Source organism: Phacochoerus africanus, chromosome X, assembly GCF_016906955.1.
Source record: "Phacochoerus africanus isolate WHEZ1 chromosome X, ROS_Pafr_v1, whole genome shotgun sequence".
Classification (NCBI taxonomy): Eukaryota; Metazoa; Chordata; class Mammalia; order Artiodactyla; family Suidae; genus Phacochoerus; species Phacochoerus africanus.
In genome coordinates, this window is record NC_062560.1 from 18129202 (window position 1) to 18151272 (window position 22071).

A 22071-nucleotide genomic window follows, 5' to 3' on the forward strand; every position below is an offset into this window, starting at 1 on the left:
ATCGTGATTATGCTTTATAAAAGCGTCCTTAAGCTTTAAAGACACATACTGAACTCTGTAGTTGAAATGGCAGATCTTTGCTTCATAACAAACCCAGTGTTGGGCCAGGGTGACTGCGTGGGAGTGAACGGGAGACAGAACTGGCTTATGATGATAATTACTGACGTGGATAAGGGATGTAAATGGAGGTTCATTATATTGTTCCCCACTTCTTTTTTTTCCTGCTTTTTAGGGCCACATCCTAGGAGGTTCCCAAGCCAGGGGTTGAATCGGAGGTACAGCTGCCGGCCTACACCACAGCTCATGGCAGCACCGGATCCTTAACCCACTGAGCGAGGCCAGGGATCGAACCGGCAACCTCATGGCTCCTAGTTGGATTTGTTTCTGCTGCGCCACGATGGGAACTCCCCCACTTTTGTGTAATAAAAAAAAAAGGAAAATCTACTCACCCCGACTCAAACAATTCGACTTTTAGAATCTATAATAGAGAAGTACTTATTATAATACAGAAATATATAAGACGTTTTGAACAAATGTTTCTTATGGCATTGTTCATAATAGTGAAAAACTGCTGATGATCCAAATATCTATTAACAGAAGAGTGATAAAATGTATTTTGTCAAAACCAAACGATGGACTACGATATCATGTAACCCTTGGAAAGGGGCAAATCCATATGTAATTATACAGAATGATCCTAACACAGGAAAAAAAAAAAAAAAAAGCATGATCCCATTTTTGCAGCAAACACCATGTACATGAATGTTTATGTGCAGAGGGCGACATCTGAAAGGATACACGCTGTTCAAAAAAATCATTGCTGCGATTTGTACAAGGTGTTCTTGTGCATGTTTTACTAATAACTTCTAATCAAGTAATAAAGAGATTATTCTTTTTAATTTCTTGGCAATTTTACAACAGATTCTTTTATGCTTGCTTTCCCGAGGACTTGTACCTCAAAAGACTGTTACATCATCCAAGAAGACAGATTAGTACCTAAAAGAGCCTTTCTCAACTGGGGTTCTGCTAGAGAATTAAGCCCTAGAGAAAATTATTTGATTATCAGGGTGACTATTTTCTCCATTTTCCTAAGGTGGGTACATAGCTAGTCCCACTAAGGATGTCCTAGAGAGTTCATTCAATTGATACAATGAATGCCTTGGGGCATTAGAGCTTAATTCTCTTGAGGAACCAACCCGGGCTGAGAGGGGCTAATCTAGACACTTGGTGTTCTTCTGGAAGCCAGCGATAATTAAGCCTCTATTTCAACTCAGACTTTTTCTATTTTCTACCTTGGTCTTTTTCTAATACACTGGATTTTCCTCTCTTTGTCCATAGAATCCAATTTTATCTACAAAGCAGATCTCTTGATGAACAGCCCACCACGATAATCTTTAATTTTTAAGAGCCAACAGATACCAACTCCACTCAAACTTACTAAAGCATTTAAATAATTTCTAGAGTCTGTGGCGAGAAAGTGAAAACGATTAAAACTTTAATGAGGTACAAAATTTCTACACGTGTTATGAGCCAACTTGTGAGGTGTGAAATATTCAGGATTCTGCAAAGAATGTACTTAACTCTTTTACATGCTTAATTATTGATATGAGTTCAGCATTGTTTGGTGGGTTTTCTTTAGACCAATTACATCAAGATTTCCCTTGGATTTTTTCATTAACTTGAAACTTTCCCTCTTACTCAAAACAAAAGGTCTTTTGAGGATAAACAAAACAAAAAAATCAAATGTGTAAGAACCAAAAAGCAAAGGGATTTTCAGCTTAAAAGCTACTTTAAGACAGGTGCTAAATAGCTAATCCCTTTAGTGGTTATTAATCAGTTTTCCGATCTGCTTATCATTTTGAGATTCCCAAGTATCTAAGAACAAACCTATAGATAAACACTCCTGTGTTTAATCAGTCCAGCCACGTTTGTTTCCGACAAACAGGCCAGTTCACAATTTTAAGTGAGGAAGTTAATTAAGACAGTGGGGTCTCAACCTAGGCAGCATATTAGAATTACCTGGGGAGCTTTAAAAACCTTGGTGACAGGTTGCACTTCAGACCAATTAAATCAGTCTTGAGATGGGATCCGGGCATCAGTGTTTCTTATCCTGGACATTCTAGTCTAGTAGGTCGGCTGAACCATCACTGCTAAATCCACTGATCAACTCTCAGTCCTTGTCTCATCTGACCTACCAGCAGCACTCTCTCCTGCCTGGACCACCTTCATGCTGCTTGCAGGATGTCACACTTTCTTGACTTTTCTTTTACTGCAGTCTAATCTTCTGGTTCCTATTCATCTCCCTGATCCTTTACAGTGGAGTGTCCCTAGCCACAACCCTTGGACTTTTCCTCTTCATCAGTATCTATACCAGATCCTTCGGTGACATCATCCAGTGTCATGATCTTCTCTTTTCTTTTCCTTTACCTCCCTCCCTCCCTTCCTTTCTGCACCCTTGGCATATGGAAGTTCCCAGGCTAGGCGTCAAAGCGGAGCTGCAGCTGCAGGCCTACGCCACAGCCACAGCAAAGTGGGATCTGAGCCATGTCTGTGACCTACACCACAGCTCACGGCAATGAAGGATCCTTAACCCACTGAGCGGGGCCAGGAATCAAACCCACATCCTCATGGATACTAGTTGGGTTTGTAACCTGCTGAGCCACAACGGGAACTCCCCAGTGTCATGATTTTTTTCAAAGTATCTATAGTCTTATGAGCCATACATTTCTATCTCCAGCCCAGAGCTCTCCCCTAAACTCCAGACTTAGTATTTCCAACTGCCTTCTCGGCATCTCACCTGCATACCTAATACCTCAAATTTAACCCGTCTAATGAAACTCTTGATCATCCCATCAAACCTGTTCTCACAATCTTTTTCATCTTACTTAATAATAGCCAGCCCATTCTTCCTATTATCCATGCCAAAAACTTTGGAGTCATTCCTCTAACACTCTTTAGTCAATCAACAGATTCTGTTGGCTTTTATTTCAAACCATATCCAAAACTGCCCTACTCCTCCTGACTTCCACAGTGACCACCCTGGTCCAAGTCACCATCATTTTCTACTTTGATCCTTGGCCCTCTACAGTCTATTTTCCACACAGCAGTCAAAGTGATCCTGCTAAGCTCTAAGTCAGATCATGTCACTCAACTACTCAAAACTCTCCATACAAATCCTACGATCGGATAAGAGGTTCACAACCAAAATAAAGTAACTCATACAACTCAAAGCAAAAAACAAAAATATGATGAAAAAATTGGCAGAAGATCCAATAAACATTTTTCCAAAGAAGGCTACATATGGCCAACAGGTACATGAAAAGATGCTCAACATACACAATCATCAGGGAAATGCAAAAACAGTGAGATATCTCCTCACACCTGTTAGAATGGCTATCATCAAGAAGACAAGAGTTAGCAAGTATTAGTGAGGATATGGAGAAAAAGGAACTCCTGTGCACTGTTGGTGGGAATGCAAATTGGTAGAGCCATTATGGAAAACAGTATGGAGATTCCTCAAAAAATTAAAAATTGAACTACTCTATGATCCAGCAATTCCACTTTTGGGAATTTACACAAAGAACGCAAACATAATAACTCAAAAAGATATGTGACCCACATGTTCACTGAAGCATAATTTACAAGAGCCAAGATATGGAAGCAACCTAATTGTCCATCAATAGATGAATGGATAAAGAAGATGTGAAAGAATGCACACACACACACGTATTTATATATTTATACACACACAATGCACTATTATTCAGCTATAAAAAGAAAGGAATCTTGCCATTTGCAATGACATGAATGGACCTTGAAGGCATTATGCTAAGTGAAATAAGAGAGAAAGACAAATACTGTATAATCTTACTCATATGTGGAATCTAAAACCAAAACCAAAAACATAGAGAATGGATTGGTGGTTGCCAGAGGCAGGGGGTGGGAGATGGGCAAAATGGGCAAAGAGGGTCAAAAGTACACATTTCCAGTTATAAAATAAGCAAGTCTTGGAGATGCATGATAACTATGGTTCACGATATCATATTTACTTAAAAACTGCTGCGAGAATTAGAAGTTCTCATCACAAGAAAAAAATGTTAACCATGTGCGGTGATGGATGTTAACTAGAGTTACTGTGGTGATCATTTCAATATATACAAATACACCTAAATACACACACACATGTAAACAGTATATACACATATTGAATCGGTATATTGGGCACTTAAACTCATTTAACGTTATATGTCAGTTACATCTCAAAAAACCAAACAGAACCTCTCCAGTGGCTCCTATCTCAGAACAAGCATCAGTTCTCTTATAATGTCCTACAAGGTTCTACAAGATACGGTTCCCAGTTATTTCTCCAACCTCATCTCTTACCATCTACCCACCCCCATCACCCCCCAACTCTGCTCCACTGCTCAAAACTCCCTGCTGTTTCATATGCTGATCCTTCTACCTGAAATGTTCTTCCCCCATATGTTTACATGGTAGGTCCCCTCATCTCTTTTTCATCTTTTTTCCCGTTACTCTCTTCTAAGAGAGGTCTTCTCCGAGCACTCAACTTCTAATTGCAACCTCCCTTTCCCACCGGCCCTATCATCCTAAACTGTGTTAATAACTTCACTTGTTTTGTCTCTCCCCATTTGAGAGTGTGAGCTTCTAGATGGAGGGATCTTATTGTCTGGTCTGTTTACTGCTGTGCCCCAGTGCTGAGAACTGAATCCGGCACATTATAGGTGCTCAAAAAATGTTTGTTCAATAAGTGACGAAGTAAACAGGACTCAATGTATTGACATGGAAAAGATCTCCAAGCATTGATTGCTAAGTGAACAAAGAAAATAACAGAACATCTCCTGTATGGCCTTGCATTTAAAAAAAACTCTGTAGTATGATCCAGTTTAATAGTATGGAAATGCATACAAAATTGTCTTAAAGGATATACAACAAAGTGATGAGAGAAGGTACTTTGGGAATATGAGTGGGATTAGATACTAGAATTATGAGAGACAGAAAGTTCCCATGTGGTGCAGTGTGTTAAGGATCCCACACTGCCACAGCTGTGGTACAGGTTGCCACTGCAGCACGGGTTCGATCTCTGGCTTGAGAACTTAATTTTTTTCACAAGAACATATAAATATACTCATATGTTATTTATGCAATAAAATGGACATAGTACAAACAGAATATTGGGCTGGGAATCACACAGAGCTAGAGTCTGATTATTTTCAGCCTGCTAACCTCCCATTTGAATTTGGAGCAAGTTCCCTGTCCTTTCTGGGCCTCAGTTCTTCACCTGAGGAGCAGGTTTCACTTTATGTTTGAGCTCATCTCACAAGGTTACTGTGAGCTACAGGTCTGCCAAAGCATTGATTTATCACTAGCCATCCTGTCTGTCTGTCCATCTTTTCTATACTGTGTGTCTGTGAGAGAAAGTGCATAGGGTTGAAGACAGATAAGAGTTCCAAACAAACAAACAAACAAACAAAAAACCCATTTCTTCTAAGCCAACTCTGAGAATTAACAAGCAGAAGTTCTCATGAGACCAGTATTCTTTTTAAAACAAACTTTCTCTTAGGTTGCCTATCAAAAATCTTTTAGGAGACTCCTGCTTCCAACTAGGACATAGAAGAGTGTCAAAGGCTTTTAACTCCTGTGGTAACAATAAAATCTCTGACAATATAAAAATTATACTGAACAGAAGGAAGAACTTTCTTGATTAAATGAATTGCAGAGAAAAATGAACCTTTCAGAGGTGAGCAGAGAGGCATGATAGCTTCCATTGTTGGGTGCCTAGTCTAGGTACCAATAAGTGGGAGCGAGAGCCTTTCAGAGAGAGATTTCATATGGACAAGGAGAAAATCAGCCAAGCTCTGAAGAGTATTATGGCCTGATGGCATCGAACGGGATCTGGAAGGGTCCCCAAGCAAGCACACATCACTCAGTGTAACAACTCTCTTGCCTCACACACAGCCCCTGAATTATGCAAGGAAAGCCACGGTGCAGGCAAGGCTGAAAAGTGAGATACCATAGGCATTATCTCCGCTCTCAGATTCCGGGGCCCCGTAAAAATTGAATCCAAAGATAGCGGACCCAGGAACGCCAAACCTTTTCTGCTCAAATACTGACAGGACCAAAAAGGCAGCAGAGGGGCAAAAGGCTGGGGTCTGGGCTAACCACAAATGAAATCTAAGTAAAAGGAGGGTCCCTTCCCAACCCAGCTACCCTTAAGTAGAAATACGAAAAAAAAATCGGTCATACATACTCACGGCCAGACCTAAGAAAGGGTTCAAATATTCAGAATAATACAAAAAGCAAACTGAAATTATGTTTTACTCTCCATTGTTCTTTTAGATAAAAACAGCCAGAATACAATACAATTATGAGATATGCACATAAGGAAGAAAATGGCCCATAATCATTGTCTAAGTAGAAGCAGATCCAGACATGACTACTGCTGAATTTAGCAGATAAGAACTTTAAAACAACTATTATAAACATAGTTTCTATAAATATAATATATATGTATGTGTGAAGTGAGAAGGTCTTTTGTGAGAGAAATGGAAACTCAGAAAACAAATGAACAGAAGCCCTAGAACTGAAAAATTCAAAATATAAAAAAAAACCCATTGATGGGCATAACACCATACTTGACCACTACAAAGCAAAGGATCAGTGAATTGAAATACAGGTCAATTGAAATTATCCAAATGGGGCTGGAAGGTGGTGAAAAGTGGCTAAGGAAGGGCAAAAGATAACTCTGGGGGAGAAAGGTCTGTATCTTGATTGAAGTGGTAGTTACATGGGTGTATTTATTTGGCCAAAGTCTTAAAATTGTGCACTTCAAATGGGTGCCCTTTATCGTATGCAAGTTATACCTTAATTATACCTCAATAAAGCTGATTTTAAGAAAACATAGAGGAGTTTTTGCTACAGTACGACGGGACCGGCTCTGTCGCTGGAGTGCTGGGATGCAGGTTCGATCCTCAGCCCAGCGCAGTGGGTTAAAGATCCAGCACTGCCACAGCTGTGCCTTAGGTCCTAACTGTGGCTCAGAACTCCATATGCCGTGGGGCAGCCAAAAAAGAAAAAAAAAAAAAAAAAAGCCCCACAGAAACTGAGTAGTGTTTCTGAAAGTTGTATCCTGCAGGCCGATCACGGGTGTGTCTGTCCTCAAAGACATGCCTCTTTCCCCTGCTCTGTTCTGCATCACAGGGGGGCTGCCTTCCCAGGCTGCTACCCAGGCTTCCAAGTCAGCTGATTCCCAGCAAAGAGCAGCCAGTGGGAGGCGCTGGTGGACGAATAACCGGAGGAGGGAAAGAAGGAAGAAGCCAGAATACTCTTTTCCCTCTTTTTGTGCTGTGTGTGGTGGTTTTAGCAACCAGCTGACTCTCTTCTTGAGACCTAGCTCCCGCCAGGCTGGCTAGAAACAGACCCAAGTGATCCTAGCCCCCAGGTTCTCATAACATCGCCTCCTTCCTGTGTCCCTCCAGCCAAGGAAGAGATGGTAGCTGCTTCCTGCAGAAGCTAATTTCTGAGCTGTCTCAGTTCCCTGTTTGCTTTTGCGGGCCTTTCATCACCTGTGTAACCAGTTTCTTGTATTAAATGTCCTCTTTTTCAAATACTTAAGAGTGGTTTCTGTTTCCTGATTGGATATGGACAGATATACACCTGCCCCAAGAAATCGGGTGCCCTACTCTGGAAGGATGCCTCATAATTACTTAAGGAGAAGGGACAGCAACCTTTGTTTTAGTGTGATCAATGCCCAGAGCCAGAGCAACATCCAAACCAGAATGGTTGTTTTTCCTGCTCAGGGCAGAACCACCATCAAATCATCCCAGGCTTATTCTCATCATCCCAACCTTTCTCAGTCTCCTGGGGCCACCAAACAGTATCTGTGAAGACTGGGCTCTAAGGTGGGCTGGCAGGCCCTAATGTGAAGCTGGGCATCCCTCAGACTGGCCTTCCCATCCTCCCAAAGTCAAGAGTTGCTGAAGAGTGTTTCTTCCCAATTCTTGGTTCTGCCATCCGATGTGCTCCCAGGGGTCGCCACACAGACGGATCTAGTTCAACTCTATTCCTTATACGCAAGTTGTAGCAGAGACTAGACTGTGTTCACTAAACTCCATCTCTTTTCTCCCCTGACCACCCCATCAGACCATGTTTTCCAATTTCCTTTGCAGTTAGGTTGGGCCACGAGACTGGACTGTGGCCAAGGAAATGCGCCAAGAAGTAACAAACATCACTTTCTGACCAGACTCATACACATCGCCCCCGTACAGCTAAAAAGTAGAAACCACCCAAATGTCCATTAACTGACAAATGAATAAATAAAATGTGGTCTATCCGTACAATGGAATATTCGTCAGCCGTAAAAAGGAATGAACTCCTGATACATGCTACAGCGTGGATGAACCTTGAAAACATTTTGCTAAGTGAGCGAAGCCAGATACAAAAGATCACATAGTATAGCATTTCACTTATATGAAGTGTCGAGAATAGGCAAATCCATAGAGACAGAAAATAAACGAGTGGTTTGCTAGGAGTGAGGTGGGGTAAGAGGGAGTAACTGCTAATGGATTAAAAAAATAGATTATGGTTGTTTAGGGCTGGGGAGAGAGGTTATCGGAAAAGACGTCGGGGGAGAAGCGACTGGTAATAGGTGCAGGGTTTTGAGGGTGGGGAGGATGAAAACGTTCGAACATTGGTTACTGTGATGGCCACACAACTCAGAGGATATATTAAAAACCACTGCCTTGTACAATTTAAATGGGTGAATTGGATGGTAGGTGAATTCTCTCTCCATCCAGCTGTTACAAAACACACAAAACATCCCTGGCAATTCACCAAGGTCTCTCTTGTTATCTGTCTGAAGGGAGATCTGAAGAACAAAGAGAGGGCAGAGCCCGAAGATGTAAAGAGACTGGATTTTTAAAGGGTCATCTAGAGAAGAGGCTGCTTAACCCCATTGGAATGCTGCTGCTTAAGTGAAAATAAACTTCCATGGTGTGAAGTCACTGAAATCACGACACCATCTGTTGTAGCAGTTAGCCTGCCCCGACTGATACACAATTCAACAACACTAAGAAGGCATGGGTTTCCTCTTGGTGAGAAAGATCAACTCCCCTTTGAGTCCGTATCAAATCTCGTGTGACAAACGCCCGGGATCCCACACTAGAAAGACTTCCATCACCCCTGACCCTGACCTAGCCTATGCAGCTCTACACTTCTCTAAACTCCCTGCTTTGGGCCGTGCCTTACTTCGGTGGTTATCTATGAATGGTGGTTTTACCAGTAATTGTGTATGTGTGTGGCGTTGTGTGTTTGTTTTATGGCCAAACCCACAGCAGGTTCCTGGGCCAGGGATGGAATCGGAGTCACACACCTGGGACAATGAGGGATCCTTTAACACACTGTGCGGGGGGCTGGGGATTGAACCTGCACCTCTGCAGTGATCCAAGCTACTGCAGTCAGATCCTTAACCCACTGTGCCACAGCGGGAACTCCAGCAATTGCGTTTTTATATTTATCGTTATATACTGAAGATATATAACTTAGTTGTCTTTGCTTTTATGCATATAAATAAAGAGATTTGCTTTCTACTGTAAAATCCTTGACCGTAGCATCTAGATACTCATGATATGGATCTCTTCTAACTGTATGCCACAGGTCTGATCATTTTAGTCATTTACTCATTCATCCATTCAACAAATACTTATTGAGCACCTACTATGTGGAATAGGGCAGACAATGGCTCTTGCTCCCCTCAGGCTTACCATCTGGAGGGGGATGATAAAGAGTAAACAAGTAAACAAAGAAATGCGAGGGTTATAAGGGAAAAGAGCAAGTGCTATAAGGATGAATAATAGCATCATTCTGAGATTCGGCATTCTTTGCAGTATCAACCTCTCTCAGAATGGGATATTTACCTATTTATTTTTATTTTTTTGGGGTCTTTTTTTTTTTAGGGCTGCACCTGTGGCATATGGAGGTTCCCAGATTAGGGGTCTAATCAGAGCTGTAGCTGCCGGCCTACGCCAGAGTCTCAGCAACGCCAGATCCGAGCCGCATCTGCGACCCGCACCACAGCTTACGGCAACACCAGATCCTTAATCCACTGAGCGAGGCCAGGGGTTGAACCCACAACCTCTCGGTTTCTAGTCAGATTCATTTCTGCTGCACCACGACGGGAACTCCAGGGATATTTAAACTAAGCCTTAAAATGACAATATGAATGGACCTAGAGGGTATTATGGTAAGAGAAATAAATCAGAGAAAGAGAAATACTGTATGATTTCATTTGTATGTGAATCTAAGAAAACCAAATGAACAAACATAACAAAATAGACATAGACTCATAGATACAGAGAAGAAACACGTGGTTTCCAAAGAGGAGGGTTGGGGGATGCGTGAAGTAGGTGAGGGAGATTAAGAGGTACAAACTTCCAGTTACAAAACAAATGAGTCATGGGGATGAAATGTACTGCATGCGGACTATCGTCAATAATTATGTAATGACTTTGCACGGTGACAGATGGTAACTAAATTTCTCGTGGTGATCATTTTATAATGTATAGAAATATTGAATCACTACCTTGTGCACCTGGAACTTAGTGTTGTAGGTCAATTATACTTCAACTTTTAGAAAGGTGGGAGCTCCCATCGCGGCTCAGCAGAAACAAATCTGACTTGTATCCATGAGGACGCAGGTTCGATCCCTGGCCTCGCTCAGGGGGTTAAGGATCCTGCATTGCCATGAGCTATGCTGTAGGTCACAGACTTAGCGTGGATCTGGCGCTGCTGTGCCCATGGTGCAGGCCGGCAGCTACAGCTCCAATTCGACCCCTAGCCTGGGAACCTCCATATGCCATGGGTACAGCCCTAAAAAAGACAAAAAATAAAATAAATAAAAATGTAGACACTGGGAGGAAACACATCAAAATGTGAATAATGGCTATCTCTGGGGGGTATGGATCATGGGTGATTGCTATTCTTTATGCTTTTATATATTTCCAGTTGTCTGCAATGAGTATCTGTTGCTTGTAAAATTAGAAAAAAAATTAATGCAAAAAATAAATAAAAGGTCAAATGTCAATAAAACTTCTTCTTTTTTTTTTTTTAGGGCTTTTTTTAAGATCCTGAAAGATGATCAGTTTCAGTCAGGTAGTGATGAGCATTCTAGACAGAGGAAAGGGCCCGTGCCAACACCCACAGGGGAGACGAGCTGAAGGCAGGTGCGCATGGCTAGAGCTCAGTGAACCAGGAGGAGCAGGATGGGAGGCCAGGCAGGGCCAGGTTTTGCAATCCAAGGATTGCTACTCAGGAAAACTGAGAAGTTATTCACTAGCTTTCACATTTTACTCCAAAGGGCTTTCCAGGTCCTAGCTCTCCCCAAGAAGCCTTTTCCAAATATTACGGCTGAAAATGAACTAACGCTGGTGGTTGGGATTCTTGGCTGGGAAATAGAAAGGCAATTAACATTTACTCAGCACCTCCTATGTGCCAGGCACTGTGTTAAGTTTTCACTTATTATTTAATTCTTCTTTTTTATTTTTTATTTTTTTGGTCTTTTTGCCATTTTCTAGGGCCACTTCCCGCGGCATGTGGAGGTTCCCAAGCTAGGGGTCTAATCAGGAGCTGTAGCCACCAGCCTATGCCAGAGCCACAGCAACATGGGATCCAAGCCGCGTCTGCAACCTACACCACAGCTCATGGAAACGCCGGATCCTTCACCCACGGAGCGAGGCCAGGGATCGAACCCGCAACCACATGCTTTCTAGTCAGATTCATTAACCACTGCGCCGCGACGGGAACTCCTTATTATTTAATTCTTAAAACCATCTCATTAATTACCACTCCCCTCATTTCTTCCACAGTGGTCCAGTTCCACGGTTTTGTGGGCTGTAAAGAGCAGACTGGCTTTCAAATATTTCTCAAACCACTCCGAAGTTAAATGGTCTCTGGACAACCAACTGCTGGTTGGTTAAGAACTTTGGGCAGATTTTTGGCTAAATTATGAGTGGATTTTCTCATTTACTTTGAACACTCATAATTTCTACAGACTAAGCCAGTAAGTCACTTTGCACTTGCTATATGGACTCCTCTGCCATCTTTTCTCCCCCCAGGGGGTGTGACATGATGATTATATATACACATGCACACACACATACACACACGTGGTCAAATGATTACAATTACTTAACACATCCAATACTTCACATAGTTACTTCTTTGTGTAGCGCGAATACTTAAGATCTACCCTCTTAGCCAATTTCAAGTATAAAATACAGTATTATTAACTGTATAGTCACCAAGCTATATATCACATCTGAGAATTCATTCATCTTATAACTCAAGTTTGTACCTTTTGACCAACGTCTCTCCATCTTCCCCATCTACCACCCCTGGCAATCACCATTCTACTCTCTCCTTCGACACGCTTGCAAATTTTAGATTCCACATATAAGTGTGATCAGGCAACATTTGCCTTCCTGTGCCTGGCTTATTTTACTTGCCATCATGTCCTGCAGGTACATCCATGTTTTTGCAAATGGCAGGATTTCCTTCCTCTTTATTTTTTTATTTTTATTTTTGCCTTTTTGTCTTTTTAGGGACACACCCATGGCATATGGAGGTTCCCAGGCTAGGGGTCCAATCGGAGATACAGGTGCCACCCTACACCACAGCCACAGCCACGCCAGATCCTTAACCCACTGAGCGAGGCCTCAAGGGATCAAACTTGAGGCCTCATGGATGCTAGTCAGGTTCGCTAACCACTGAGCCACGAAAGGAACTCTTTCCTTCCTTTTTATAGTTGAATGATATTTCATCACATATATATACACCCCACATTTTCAACAGCCATTCATTTGTGGATCAAAACTTAGGCTGTTTCTGTTTCATGGCTATTGTGTATAAGGCTGCAATGAACAGGGGAGCACAGCTCGGTCTCTGAGACACTGATTTCTCTGCCTTTGGAAACATACCCAAAAGTGGGGTTGCTGGTCCATTCGGTAGTTCTATTTTTAATTTTTTGAAAAATCTCCACGGTGTGTTTCATAATGGCTGAAGCAATTCACATTCCCACCAACAGGGTACAAGAGTTCCCCTTTCTCCACAGTCTCACCAACACTTCTCTTTTCTTTTTTAATAACAGTCATCTTAACAGGTCTGAGGCATTATCTCACTGTGGTTTTGATTTGTATTTCTCTGATCATTAGTGATGTTGAATACCCTTTCATGTATCTGTTGGCCATTTGGGTCTTTTTTGGTTTTGTTTCTGTTTTTTTTTTGCTTTTTAGGGCTGCATCCGCAACATACGAAGGTTCCCAGGCTAGGGGTCAATCAGAGCTGCAGCTGCCGGCCTACACCACAGCCACAGCCGTGCCAGATCCGAGCCGCGTCTGTGACCTACACCACAGCTTGTGGCAACACCGGATCCTTCAGCCCACTGAACAAGGCCAGGGATCGAACCTGCATCCTCATGGATATTAGTGGGGTTTGTAAACCTGCGGAGCCACAAGGGGAACTCCTCAAGACTGCTTAGGCTATTTGGCGACCTTGTGTGGTTCTATACGAATTTTAGGATTGTTTCTTCTATTTCTGTGGAAAATGCAAATGGAATTTTGATAGAGATCCCGTAATCTTTTTATATCACACTAGGTAACCTACCTATTTGAATTAAGAAGTGAAAGGAGGGGATAAACACAGGAGGAACTGAATGTTTATTACCAGCCATCTAGCTGCCAGGGGCTGTGCAGGCCATTTGCATATGGTATATCTCATTTAATCGTCACCAAAGGGACCGCCATCCTGGTTTACAGATGAGTAAATTCAGGCTTAAGGAGTTTCATTACCTTGTCAGCATCATACTGCTGGTAAGCTATTCAAACATCAAAGCATATGCTCTTTGCACACCCCAGAATGACTCCCTATAAAGCAATGGTCTCAAGCCAGGTTGATTTTGTCTCTAGGGGACACTTGGCTATGTCTGGAGCCCTTCTGGTTGTCACAACTTGAAGTGGGTGGGGACTGCTAGTGAAATCTAGTGTGGTGAGACTGGGATATTGCTAAACTTCCTACAATACATAAGACGGCCTCCAAAACAGAGAATTATGCAGCTCCAGAGGTCCATAGCACAAGTTGAGAAACTTGCTATAAAGTAACAAACTCTGAATTTTACCCAACACACTCTTCTTTTTTCTACAAATACCTACATTCAAACAAACCCTGTCCTATTCAAAATCGTCCCCTCAGAGGCCCTCTCAGCAATGTTCTCATGCTCTCAGTGCTTTTTTTTTTTTAATCAACGTTGCTTGATGAAGTTTCTTCCTTGTAAATATCTTGTTCTGTATTTTCCTAGCAATTTTGATATACGGAAATGGTCAAAACGTCTCTCTTATACTTGATAAAAATAAAGGCGATCAAGCAACACCGTAATAGTTACAGCCACAGCCATAACCAAGCACCTGCTTCATGCCAGGATAACTCCCTGTAATATTTCCTGCATGGTGCCTGTTACCATCCCATTTTACGTATGAGGAAGGTCAAGAGGAGATCGAGAGACTTGACCATGGCCAAACACTTAAGTATAGAGCTGGAATGCAAACCCAAATCTGTTTGCCTTCAAAGCCCACAGTAATGATACTGATTTCCTGTATGCCATGTGAACGGGCTCTTAAAGCAATGCCAAAGGAAAAAAAATTCCCCCAGGTTACCGCGATATTCTTTTTTTTTTTGTAATATGATGATTTTTATTTTTCATTATGGCTGGTTTATAGCGTTCTGTCAACTTTCTACTGTACAGCATGGTGACCCAGTCACACTTTCATGTACAGTGGCAGCATTGTCAAAATCAAGCCAGACAACTATAGCATGACTGGTCTGAAGAGAACAAGTTCACTTGTCTGTATAAGTTCAAGTGTGTAATACATACACGAGTGATCGCATTTGGAAATTCTCATTAACTTTAGTCACCCCCAATGAGTTCTCTCTTTCTTTAGCATAAAGCCCTTCCACTGACACTGACACACAAATAAGTCAGTAAATGAAGGAAGGACAAAAGAGAGGGACCCAAGGAGGAAGCTGACAGAAAAGGAAGATTACATAGGCTCCAAGAGGCCAGTGCGGAGCAAAGAGGACAGATGAAGTGCTGGGTTCTTTGGATACATTATTTTTCAAGAGGAAAACATGTCTGATTGGCAAGACCACCGCTCAGAAGATAATGAGATGGTTCATTTCTCAGGAAAAAAGTGCAAATGGTCTTTTGCTTTTTGTAATATGTATTATGAAAGTGGCTTTGATATTCAGCTACCATCTATTACTCTCATCATACATAAAAAAATAAAACATATAAAATAGGGCCCTACGATTTCAAGAGCCCATGGCTTATTTGGGTTGTCCATCAGGCAAGCAAAATATCATCTAACGCTTTCAAAGAAGAGTCTTCCTGATTATACCATATTATTAAACTAGTGTATGTGCTAAAATTGGGGAGTTCTGGTTCCCGAGCTCTTATTGATCAGCTGTTGTATTGGGGGTCCTTGCCTTTCTCTCTTCCTCCTCTCTAAAACAAAGGATCTAGACTAGATTATTCCTTTTAAGTTCACAGATTTTGGGGTTCTCTTCACTGCCAGGAAAACAATCACCGCAGATACGTACCCTTCTTTTTGCAACATGGTTTCAGGTACCAGAAGGCAACTGCACTATAAAAGTAGGATGATACAGGAGTTCCCGCTGTGGTGCAACAGGATCTGTGGCGTCTTGGGAGTGCTGGGACGCAGGTTTGATCTCCGGCCCAGCACAGTGGGTTAAGGATCTGGCGTTGCCACGGCTGTGGCTTAGTTTGCAACTGTGGCTCGGATCCGATCCCTGGCCTGGGAACTCCATAGGCCGTGGGGCGGCCAAAAAAGAAAAAAAAAAAAAAGTAGGGTGATGTCATCATTTTCCTACTCTTTACAAATAGGTGACAGAAATGGCTATTTATATAAACACAGGAATTAATATGATGCACTCACACACTGAATACACACGAATGAACACAAGGCTGGTGGTTACTGCAGAGACGACAAGGTCTCACCGTTCCTCCACCTGAGCAATGACCTGGCGGGGGAGCCCAGAGACCGAGGATGAGGTGCCTGCTGTAGGTTGTGGAGCAAACCTGCAGCCCAGCCCCTCTGGCGTGGACTGGACTCAGTAATATTTATCCAATGTCCCCTCTTGCGACATGTTCCTAGGACTATCTTCAGATTATCTTCCTCTCTCCATCACTGCCCTGAACTTATAGAGTGACACATGACATATTTCAATAAACGAGTCACACGTTCTGTTTCCCCTCCATTTGCTGAGTGACTCAAGGAGTTCAGTTTTGCCAGGGTTGGCGGTCTGGCCCCAAAGATGCAGGGAGTAGAAGATGAGGGCACTGTGGCTTGGTGACGACTGCGCTTTGTTGTTTTTAACCGAGGACTCTGCTTCTCTTATTCTCCATCCAGACCAGCCGGGATCCCTGGTCAGGATCTCCTGGCTGCATTAGCATATATAATAAAGTCCCGTCTGTGAAAGCAACAGCACAACAGCACACAAAAAATGTTCATAAAGGGAGTTCCCATCATGGTTCAGTGGGTTAAGAACTCAACTAGGGTCCATACGCCAGAGGTGTGGCCTTAAAAAGACAGAACAAAACAAAACAGAGTGGCAGACACCTCGGGGCCAAGAACCTCATCTTCTCCAGCTAGCGAGGGATGTTTCTGTCCAGTTGCAGCCCTTGCTTCATTTACACTCGCCACCTGATCCTGACTTTCACATCCTTGCTTTAGGAATACCTCGGCCAGCTGTTGGCATAGCAGCCGTAGGATTTGGCCTTACGTACAGTTTTGAGAAAGTTTATGGAGATACTGTGTGTCTATAAAGGGATGGACAAATAATGACTTTTTCTGCATCAGAGCTGACCTTTACCTCCTGGGAAGTGGAGCAAATCAGGTCATCACTGTCACTAAAGGGTGACAGTCATGAACGATCAGACCCGCCGATGGCAGGGGCTCCCTGTATTAAGACAGCGTGGCCTTGAGTCGGCATCCGATGCTGATCGCCTCCCCTTCACTGCATTTGGAAGCCCATTCACAGCTACTTCAAGTTGCCACTGAGCAATTAAACTGCCTGCCTGCCAATGGCATGGAATCCTTGATGAATGTTTCTTTTATTTTTCCCTTTTAAGGGCCGTACCTGCAACATACAGAGGTTCTCAGGCTCTAGGGGTCTCATCAGAGCTGCAGCCGCTGGCCTGCGCCAGAGCCACAGCCACTCGGGATCCGAGCCACGTCTGCGACTACACCACAGCTCATGGCAGCGCCGGATCCTTCACCCACAGAGCGAGGCCAGGGAGTCAACCCGCCACCTCATGATTCCTAGTCAGATTTGTTAACCACTGAGCCACGATGGGAACTCCTGTAAGTGCTATTTTTTAAAGATGGTTTGTTAAATAAAAACTATGAGGGCCTTTTAAATCACTCACCACCAAGTCTCTCCCCACCCCACGTCAAGGTAACTGCTGTCAAACAGAATGAAATAATCTGATTACCATCCACTCAAAATAACAAAAGAATAAAACATGCTTTGAAATGGAAAATCAGTATTTAAGAGGACTGGGTGTGGCAGGATGAAGCCATCCCAGATGTGAAATGTTCCCATTTGGGAGCGCCTTTCTCTCTGAGGATGGGACTTTTCCTTCTAGTCTGATTGTCCCATATTAGACAGAGGTTCTCTTCCCTGCCAGGGAAACAATCACTGCGAATACATATGGAGGAGTTCCTATCCTGGCTCAGTGTTAACGAACCTGACGAGTATCCATGAGGACACGGGTCCTCGTTCAGCGGGTTAAGGATCTGGCGTTGCCATGAACTGCGGTGTAGATCGCAGACGAGGCTCAGATCTGGCATTGCTGTGGCGGTGGGGGAGGTCGGCAGCCTTAGGTCCGATTCAACCCCTAGCCTGGGAACACTCCATATGCCGCGGGAGCAGCCCTAGCGAAGGCAAAAAGACCAAAAAAAAAAAAAAAAAAAATTTTTTTTGCACTTGCAGTGTGCCAGGGCATTCTGCCAGAAACTTCACTGACGATAACTCACTAACCCTAATAAGTCAAGGATTGATCAAGTATAATTTAGTATTAATAAAAATGGAACCTACTCCTCTGGGGGAACAGAGTTAAAGAACTTTTTTTCAGGCTTAAGGAAGACGCCCAGGGAGCCTTGGGAAGCTGAGTTTAAGGACCTCTGGGGAGGGAGAAGGCACATCTTCATAAAGGCTATGAATCCTCCATCCCTCAAAAAAAAAAAAAAAAAAATCCAAATCCTGACTACCCCTGTTTGCAGGTGTCTAGTACAGCAGGACACACGCATGCTCTATGTACCCCCAAAAATGTGTATGAAATGGGTACAGAGATGATGTCACTTTGCACACAGTGTCCATATGTGTGCAAAAATCATGCACAAGCATGCTCATGGCAGCACTGTTCTTAGTAGCCCCAAACTGGAAACAACGTAAACGTCTACCAGCAGTAAAACGGATAAATCGATTGGAAATTGGTGTAACCACACAACAAAATACTTCATAGCAAGGAGGATGAATGAACTACTGATGGATGAATCTCACAAACAGGATGCTAAGGGAAGGCAGCCAGGCCCAAGAGAGCCCATACTGTGTCATTCCACTTGTACAAAGTTCAAGAACAGGAAAAACTCATCTCTGGAGGTGGAGGCTGCAACAGTGGCTGCCTATGGAGGGGTGGGGACGACCTGCAAGAGAGGCACAAAGGAACTTTCTGGAAGGGTGGTGGATATATTTTATATTTTGATGAGGTGTTGTCTACATGTGTATATCTATTTGTTAAAGCTCATCAATTTGTATAAAGATCTTGCACTTCACTGCCTGTGTCTTTCATGTACTTCAGTATAAAAGAGACATGTGGTCTCTTATGTATTACAAGAATCCTGAAGCCGTGGGCTTCTGTGTTGCTGTTGTCCTGCAGCTGTTGTCAGTGACAGGTCCACAATCTGTAGCTAAGCCAGCTGTGGGAGCAAAGTCCAGCCTCTGAGAAATCAGACACAAGAGTTCTCTAATTGAGGTTATCACCAACCTTCACTTTATTCCCTGTGGAAGGTGGTGGCCGTGGAAGGTTGATAAGGTGTCAGAACTCTTGGTTCTCAGGCCACATCTGAATACCCTCTCCAAGTTGGTTTTTTTTTTTTTTTGCTGTATGATTCCAACATGACCAATTCCCGCCCCAGCAGAGGACAAGGCCTAGTGGGAAGTGCTTCTGGGCATGGTTCTCACCACGTTCACCTAAAGCCAGCCCTCTTCCTATATCTTATCGGGGAGGCAAAGTGACAGTAGGACTAAGACATTTAGGCAGCTTGGTTTTTGTGAGACTGGATGTGTCAAACTGCTAGTTATCCTCCAAATCCATAGTAGCCACATCTGGATGGGCACATGGCCACCTGGCTGGAGACTACATTTCCCAGTGTCCCTTGGTGCTAGCTAGGGGTCATATGACCATGCTCTCACCAATGGAACATCAGTGGAAATGGCATGTGCAAATTCTACCTGCTTTGAAGGAAATTGCTTGCCCTGGGCTTCCACTCTTTCCTCCTTTCATTAGGCTGGAACACCGAGGAGCAGTGGCCCAGCTTCTACTAGACGAGGACAACACTCTTGGGAATAAGAGCTACAAAATAGTCACAAGTGGGGTCCCTGAACAACTCGTGGACAGTCCTATGCCACTAGCCTGGTCCACTCACTTCTAGACTGCTAAGCCCAAGAGAAATTTCCATCTTATTTAAATCATTGCATTTGGGGTCTCTTTCCTACAACATCTTAGCCGATACCCTTAGCAATGAGCTTTTGAGGTTCATGGTCTCCAGGCAGGCATTTCCAAGTCTCATACTCTACCTGGCCCAGCAATGTGTATTCCCAAGTTCAGATTATACTAGTACATCAAGGTAGCACCCTCTTTCCCCATCATACAACATGGATCCTGCTATTTAAACCAATCTGCCTTCCCCCAACCCCAGTCCAAAGACATCCTCAGCTGCTTATTTGTGTATACAAGCTCCTTTCAAAAGACATGGTTCCACCCTCCACACTCCGTTTCACTACCTACATCTGCTTCACCCACATCTTGTGTTCTGGATGCTCCCTACAGGCACGGAGAACTCTGCTCTCACGGCTGTTCTGGCCAAATGGAATGGCCTTTTCACCACCCCCATCCCACACTCTCTCCTGCCAACTCTTACTATGGCTTCAAAACCCAGCCCAGAAGACCCAGAGAAGCTTCTTTAAAACCCCTAAGCAGAATGACTCCCTCCCCCTACTATGCTTCAATATTCACTAAGATGCTTATCACTCTCAACTGCAGGGATTTGGTGACATGTCTGACCTCACAGCTATCATACATGTTCCAAAGACAAAGTCCCTGAAGATTAAGATCATGTCTTGTCCATTTTCATAACCTGGGCGTTCAGCTGATGATCTGGCTCATACTCAGCGAGGGTGGATCCGAAGAAGGAAATGGAATTTAACAGACAGTGTGTTTCAAAACTCTCTATGTGCATTATCATTCTTACCTATTCAGGGCGAATGCATAGTGGAATTTAATATTATGCTGGTCCGCCAAGTCACATGTAGGCAGCATTTCCAGTGTTTCTACCAGCTTCACCATTGCATCATAGTCCTGTTGGCAAGAGGTCACAAGATGAGAAAGAAACAAAGCTCTTCACAGGTTTTCTCCAACAGTTAGAAACATGTGGCTGCCTCAGCATTTCAATGCAAGCCCCTTCCCTACAGAGGCCATTGAGTGAAGGTAAGACCCTCTAAAGAACAGCAGTGAGGTTCAAAAAAAAAAAAAAAAGCAACAAGATGGATGAGAGAAAAGACAATCCCTGCACGAAAGCACCAAGGGAAGGAGGTTACATTCAAAGATGACCAAACAAAGCAAACGAGCCCAGAAGCCAGGAAACAGCTACATTTTGAGCTTGTAGGAGAGTCACCACCACCAGCAGGGCTCTGGGTTAAAATGAACTGCACACAAACATAGAAGAAATCTTATAGTCATTTGCCACGTGAAGCAAAGAAACATTCCAGTCCTTCCCATTTTGTCAGAAACAATCAAATTCTTCTAAACCAGAGTTTCTCAACCTTGGCACTACTGACATTTTGGGGCTAGGTCCTTCTTTATGGTGGGAGCTGGCCTGTGCATCGTGGGGTATTGCTTTGATCCACTAGATGCCAGGGCCACCTCCCTGCCCCACCCTGAGTTGTGCCAACTAAAAAAAAAAAAAAACAACTCCACATACTGCCACATGTCCCCTGCTTGAGAATCACAGCTCTAAACTGCATAATTACCCAGGGAAAAACTGCTACTGTGTTTGTCTCAGCTGTGTCCCCTCTGAGCAGTGCCATCTGCTACCCTCTCAGCTGGCCTTAGAATCAGCCAACTCGCTGACAGCCAGCCACAGTTAGCGACAGAGGACTTCCGCCTGAAACCTTGTGCCTCTTTGGGGGCTTTACACTTTGATGCCGCTGCCCAAGGAAAGGGAAGGCAGAGTATTGCAAGAAGCTTCTGCCTCAGAAGCTTCTTGAGCCCAAGAGTCCCACCAATGGAAGGTTATCAAGGGGAGAGATGTGTGAAAACAAGGACAGAAGGAAGCCAGCAGCTCAATGGAAGAAAGGCCTCAACAAAAGCCATTCCCATTCCCTTGTTGCATGGGGTGGGGCATGATTTAATCGTCATAATCCCTAATGGCATCTGTTTATCACTAGAGGCATGAGATCCTTAAGGGTTGACTCTGCTCTTGGTTCGGGTCACAAACGGAAGCTTCTCTTGTTTCTATTTAAAGACCCATGGCCAACAACGTCCAATAGGGCATTGTAGAATTTTGCAGGCTATGTACATTGCCCTGTGTTCCTCCAAGGGAGAGGAAGGCTAGACATCCTTAGAAATAGCTCCACAGCATTGAACTTGGAGGGAAGAAATAATCAACTTCCTCCACGGCACCATATTCTGTAAGCTTTGTCTCC

The 22071-nt window shown here is 43.4% G+C and overlaps 1 protein-coding gene across 1 annotated transcript in view; it reads right to left on the reverse strand.

Moving 5' to 3' along the window:
* MAP3K15 (mitogen-activated protein kinase kinase kinase 15) overlaps positions 1 to 22071 on the reverse strand; it is a 149612-nt gene that overhangs the window by 71227 nt on the left and 56314 nt on the right. Inside the window, exon 6 of the mRNA XM_047764409.1 lies at positions 20619 to 20725. Within this exon, the coding sequence (XP_047620365.1) occupies positions 20619 to 20725 (107 nt within the window). The remainder of the gene's footprint in view (positions 1 to 20618; positions 20726 to 22071) is intronic.